Below are 6,395 nucleotides of genomic sequence, written 5' to 3'. Positions count from 1 at the left end.
CCAGAGCCAGCCCCTGCACACACCTGGGGGGACAGTGCCACCAGAGCCAGCCCCTGCACACACCTGGGGGGGACAGTGCCACCAGAGCCAGCCCCTGCACCCCCTGGGGGGCAGGACCGGAGCGAGGAGAGGGTCAGGCTTGCAGGAGGGACATAGGGATGGGGAATCCCAGAGCAGTGAGTGGAGCCACTTCAGCAGCACCCGGGACATTTTCTCTGCAAGAAGGGATTCCCCAGGACTAACACCAGTTTGCTGTGCTGCAGACTGGGAGCTGCAGAGAGCTGGGAAAACACCTGCTGCTAAATCCTGTTTGTGCTCACAAACACCCGAGATCAGGCTTTGGGGTAGCCCAGGCACTCCGACCTCAGCTCATGGAGTCACAGAGGGGCCTGGGGTGGAAGGGACCTTAATGACCATCCCATTCCACCCCCTGCCATGGGCAGGGACACCTTCCACTATCCCAGGTGGCTCCAAGCCCCGTCCAACCTGCTCCTGGCACCCCAGCCTGGCACACTCCCTGCTCTGCAGCCCATTCCCAAAGCTCTGTCCCAAGTCACGATGCAGCACAGGAGAACACATTTAACAACAGCCTCCTGACAGCGGTGGGTCAGTCACTGCTGCACTGACAGACAAACCCCTTTCTTTTCCCACCCGCTGACATTTTCCTTGCTGAGTAACTCCCATGCTCACTGTCTTTCCAGCAGGCAGGCACTGGATTTTCCTTTCGTCCTCCGGGCACAGCCAGACTTCAAAGGCTCTCCCAGCGCCAGCCCCACGAGCAGCCTTTATCTGGCCCTTATTCAACGCACACAGAGCTCAAAGGGGCTGGTGATTAAGCTCCTCGGGCTCCAATTTGCTGGTGATAACTTGTCACTCACAAATTGTCTGGGAGGCTGAACCTCTGCACCCTCCCCACTTGGACTTTGGTCTCACTGATAAAAGCTCCGGGTTCTGTCTGAGGTCAAGGAGGAAGGCGGGTGAAGAAAGCAGGGGAGATGAGCCAGCTCAAGGCTCCCACTTCAATTTTTAATTTCGTTTTTAATTTAAGATGCAGAATAAATCCATCACTGCTAAATCCCACAGCTTCAGGTTTCACACCTGGCACCCAAACATCTGCCAGCAAACATCTGAAGTCAGCAGGGGAAGTTCCCAGGGAGAACTGAAACTGATGCTTGGGCAAGGAGCTCTTCCCCCTTTAAAATTTCCTCTTTTACTTTAGTGTCACCTCCCTGAGGACTGGAGCACCCTGTCAACAGAGAGAGCCTCACCCAGGGCAACCACTCCCCAGAGCTCAGCAGATCCATGTGGATTCATCCCTTCTCCATGAATTCCACAGCTCAGACTCAAGGAGGAGGAGCAGACCCTCTGGCCAGACAAGGGGTGGCAGGGGAAGCACCAAATCCCTCCATGCTGCCACACTGTGAGATTGTCTCCATGACAGAAAACCTCCAAAATTACAGATAAGGAAGAAGGGAGGGGAAGGAGGGGACATATCACAGCCCCCCAGGAACGGCTCAGTGCTGCCCTTCCACGGCACTCACAGCCCTCCCTCCTGCCACTGCCAGCTCTTCTCTTTGGAAGCAGCTACTTTGGAAAACCCCAGGAAGGACTCTCCTGAAGCCAGAGGATGTGCTCCATGTCACAGCCCAGGAGCCACACAGACGGGGATGCAATCCAGCACAGAATCCTGCAAACTCTTCACCCTGGTGCCAGGGAACACCAGACCCAGCCCGGGCAGAGGCCAGCAGGATCCACACAGCAAATATTACCATGAAACCCTAACCACAGCCATCAGGAAAAACAGCAAGGGGGGAGAGCTTGTGGGTGTTACCTCCCATCTCCCTGTCGAGCGGCGGGTCGTCGTCTGCCATGGAGAAATCCATGGATGCTCCAGCGATTTCCAGCATATCCTCATCGCTGGTGGCGCTCTGGAAGCTGCCCCGACGATAGCCCTTCTGATCCATGGCCAGAGCTTCCAAACCTCGGGGCAAAGAGAAGCTTTTTAGAGCACAAGCAGGAAAACTCATTTTCTAACCCAACTGGACTGACACCTGACCCTGGAGACCCAGAGGCTGCACTGCTCTTCCCATGGGAAGGGTGAGTGCAGTGCTGTCACCTGAAGCTCAGGCTGGAATTCCAAGGTTTTGGAACAGCTTTACAAATCTCTTGCACTAGATTTCGTAGTGTCACATGCCAGAAACAAAGAGCAGGTCCCAGTACAGCTTCTGAACCCACCTGGGGAGCCACAAACATGGCAGAAATGGGGCTCAAAGAACAAGTTCAGCAACCACTGCCCACCCAAGAGGAGAGTCCTTCCCTAACAGGGATCCTACATCCATCCTCTACTCATCAATCCACTGGAAAAGGGCTCAAACTGGATTTTGGATAACGAGCTGCCAGCATAGAGGGACAAGCACTGCCCTGGTCCTACTGGTCACACTGCTCTTGATCCAGGCCAGGTTGCCCACCTGGACTCCCTGCTGGCCATGTGCACTTTTTTCCAGAGAATTAAGAGAGAAACCAACTACCCAGCTCAGCCCTACTCCAGGAAAGGAAAACGCCAGCCAGCACTTCCCAATAGGCTGAATTACACACTCTGCAGAAAACTCTTCCTTATTACACAGAAAAAGCCACCACAGCACACAGAAAAAGCTTTGGCACTGCACAGGGCGCTCTTTGCTGAGCCTTACACTGTGGAACACCATGTTCCTTCACTTGTAAGCGGTGTTTTCTCATTAAACTGTTGCAGAAGATCCTGGAAAAGATGAAGCTGAGGGGAGCTGTGTGCTTGGGAAGGCACATGAGCAGCTGCACACCCTGGGAGCACACAGACAGCGTGGCCTGGAGAAACCCAGGAATTCAAAGTTAGCATTTGCCAGCTAACAATGAAAGTAATTAAATGGCATTAAAGTGCTGTGGTGCTCCTCCAGTGAACTGCTTCCAGGGAGCTCAGTGGATCCAGCTCCCAGCCCAGGAGGCAGGGATGGCCCATCGAGCCTGGCAGAGAATTAAGGGAACTGTGCTCACGTGTCTCGGGGCTCATTTGCAGCATAACATGGTTTTACAGGGATTTTCCAATAAGACTCTGCGTGTGTAAATATGTGGGATATGGGGTTAAAATATCTCTGCACTTGTAGAATCGCAGAGTGGTTTGGGTTGGGAGGGATCTTAAAGCCCATCCCATCCCACGGATCCAGGGGCAGCCCCAGCTGCTCTGGGCACCCTGTGCCAGGGCCTGCCCTCCCTCCCAGGGAACAATTTCTCCCCAACATTCCATCCAAACCTCTCTGCTTTGCACAGAAAGCATCGGGTCCTGCAGCCCGGGCAGCCGGAGTCCCTGCTGGAGGAGCAGAAACCGGAGCAACGGCACCTCCTGCTCCCCCCAGTCCCGCCCCGAGCTGCTTCTCATTTACAGCTTTAAAACTCAAAACCACGGCAGCAAACACGGCACCTTCCAGCCACAGCAGAGCCCAGGGAACAGCCGGCAGCCCAAGAAGGACACACAGGAGGCTACCTCCGTGCTCACTTCTCCTGGCAGCCCCAGAGACACAGGTTTCAGACACTTTTTCTTACCAAAACACTCCCTCTACAGGTAAGCGATGCTTTCCCAGGCACAAGGAATAAAACAAAATAAAATAAAAACTAGACTGTTTTCATGCTTTTCTGGTTGTTCCTTTACCCCAGTTGTCCAGCTGCCTCCTTGCACAGGCCGTGGCACTGCCAGAGGCCCCGGAGCACACGTACATACCCCAGGGCTCCCGGTGTCCCCAGCGCCCGTGTGATGCCATCCTCCTCCAGCAGCTCCCATCCACCTCCTCCAGCGGCTCCCATCCACCTCCTGCGCCCTTCTACTCCGTCCTGGTGTTCCCCAGGGCACTCAGAGAAAGGGAAGCAGCAAAGCAGAACCCGGCAGGGTCCCCACGACACCGCCTGGAAGTGACTCAGATGACAGGGCTGGCAGCAGGAAGCCAGAGCCTCGCTGCCATCCTGCCGGGATGATCAGCCCTCGCTGCGATTTCCAATCCAAAACCCAAGCATTCCAAGGTTTTCTCTCAGTTCCAGGCTTCGGTGTCACCCAGCAGATGGGCTCCCTCAGTCTCACCATAACACCTGTCCCAGTGCCACCGTGGCACCAGGGAATGGGCCCGGGACTCCGAGAGCACTGCCATGCTCGGAGCAGCCCTTCCAGCCAAAGGCTCGAGGCTTTCCCAGTCAGAGCACGGAAAAAGCTCCCACAGCATTTTTCCCTCCCTGTCAGAGGAGAGGCTCGACCCCAGCTCCAGCAGCACGGACACGGCACCAGGAGAACCCCGCCAGGAGCGGGCAGCAATCCCAACCAGCCACCTCTGGAGTCGCTCCCGCTGCGGGAAGGAGCCCGCTTACCACCTGGTGGCTGTTTCCTCTGGGAACCCAAAACCCTGGATCACAAGAGTGGGCGTTTTTCAGAGATCAGCAAATCTAAGCTGAGCTTTAACAATTCAGAGCTCTCCTTCCCCCCCAGCCCCACATGGTTCTCAGGCACATCCCTTCCCACAAGAACCAGATCCACTGGTGTACAAAGTAGGAAAAAAATGCAGAATGAGCCAATTGTAGCTGGGGGAAAAAAGGAAAGTAAAGGAGAAAAAAATGTAGCATTTGGCTGTTGGGTCAATACTCCTGGGAGCCAGCAGAGCCAGCCTTTCAGTCCTGGAATGCCTTGGGTTGGAAGGGACCTTAAAGCCCAAGGGGCAGGGACACCTTCCACTCTTCCAGGTTGCTCCAAGCTCCATCCAACCCAGCCTGGAACACCTCCAGGGACAGGGAGTCCACAACCTCTCTGGGCAACATCATCACTCTACAGGCTCCCACCAACACCAAAAAATCCCCACATTTCCCATCCTGAGCAGAGGAAGGGACTCCATGAGGGTGAAACTCCATCTCTGTGTGAACTGAGGGAGGTGGTTTGGATTTTGCTGTATTCCAACCCTCAAAACACGGAACCCTCTGCAGGAGGAGTTGGACTGAGAAGCCTCATGCACAGCTCTGCTGCCAAATCAATAGCCCAGGGAGGGGCCAGCCCTGTGTCCTCATGCTGTGACAAAAGAGCCGATGATTTGCCACAGGCAGTTCCAAGACAATGTTATTTTTCCAAGCCATTCTCTCCTCCAGCTCCCTGTGCTGTCTGAAGGGACCACAACCAGCCTCTGCTTCGGTAGAGAGGAAACTACACCAAATTTACACAGGCCTGGAGTGACAGGACAAGGGGGACTGGCTGCACCCCAGCAGAGGGCAGGGACAGATGGGATATTGGGAAGGAATTCCTCCCTGTGAGGGTGATGAGGGCCTGGCACAGGGTGCCCAGAGAAGCTGTGGCTGCCCCCAGATCCCTGGAATACTCAAGGCCAGGTTGGACAGGGCTTGGAGCACCCTGGGATAGTGGAAGGTGTCCCTGCCCGTGGCAGTAGATGGTCTCTAAGGTCTCTTCCAACCCAAAGCACTCCAAGATTCCGGGGCAGCTCCATTCTCGGGGTGGCCAAGGAGGACTCGGGTGCTCCCAGCAGTGCAGGAGCAGGATCCTGGAGCAGCTGTCCCTCCCGGGCCAGTGGCACAGAGCTGTGCTGGACCCGGCACAAGGCTGCCCTCTCCAGGCAGCCTCTCGCCCTCGGCAGCTGCTCCAGCAAAGACAAACACATCCCGGGAATGCTGCTTGTGTGGGGCCAGGGCTGCCCGGCCACGCCAGCCTGAACAATAGGAGGTTTGAGAGAAACTGGGAATCCTACCAACACAGGCTGAGCACAAAGACTTGCATTGTTTTAGGGCTTGGTCGGGGCTCCTTCGCTGCTCTCTGACGTGCACTCACACGGGCCCGGGAGCCAATACCTCAGGCTCTGCTCTGACATCCCTCCAGCAGGGTAACAGGGGCTGGCACCCGTCACCAGGTCACGGCAGAGAGCAGCGCATGAATCCTGTGCCAGTTTGGGTTTCCCAGGCACGGGGCTGACACAGGGTGCTGTGGGATTGACTCACTGCCACCCCAGGATGCACAGACACACAGAGCCCACGGCCTCACATCCACACCAGTCCCACCTCCTCCGGAATAATCCACCATTCCACAGAGCCCCTCCGACACTGGAATACCCAAATGGAGGCAAACAGCAACATCCCCATCCCAAAACCACCCCAGCAACTGCTCAAGCAGCAGGTACAGACCAAGGTGAGCACACAGATGTGCCCAAAGGCACTGCCAGCCCTGTTCAGAACCAGCACCAGTCCCCCAAAAGCCAAAATAAACGTTGTTTAGCCAAATCCAGCTGAGCTGGGAGCACTGGTACATCACAGCTCAGTTAGGAACATGTCTTGGTTACTCACTGCTATCTGCCCCATCCATTGGTCTCACCGCAAAACCTCTTTTTTTT

At 55.7% G+C, this 6,395-nt stretch overlaps 1 protein-coding gene across 1 annotated transcript in view; it reads right to left on the bottom strand.

Annotated features, from left to right (window-relative positions):
* LOC103622311 (H(+)/Cl(-) exchange transporter 5) overlaps positions 1–4,028 on the bottom strand; it is a 24,189-nt gene extending 20,161 nt beyond the window's left edge. The window contains exons 1-2 of the mRNA XM_017741065.1: positions 3,749–4,028; positions 1,832–1,981 (exon numbers count right to left, since the gene is read on the bottom strand). Coding sequence (XP_017596554.1) covers positions 1,832–1,981; positions 3,749–3,788 — 190 coding nt within the window. The 5' untranslated portion in view covers positions 3,789–4,028. The remainder of the gene's footprint in view (positions 1–1,831; positions 1,982–3,748) is intronic.
* Between the last annotated feature and the right edge of the window lie 2,367 nt (positions 4,029–6,395).

Source organism: Corvus brachyrhynchos, unplaced genomic scaffold, assembly GCF_000691975.1.
Source record: "Corvus brachyrhynchos isolate BGI_N302 unplaced genomic scaffold, ASM69197v1 scaffold351, whole genome shotgun sequence".
Lineage (NCBI taxonomy): Eukaryota > Metazoa > Chordata > Aves > Passeriformes > Corvidae > Corvus > Corvus brachyrhynchos.
Note: the sequence above shows the minus strand (reverse complement) of the source record. Positions and strands in the feature narration are given on the sequence as shown.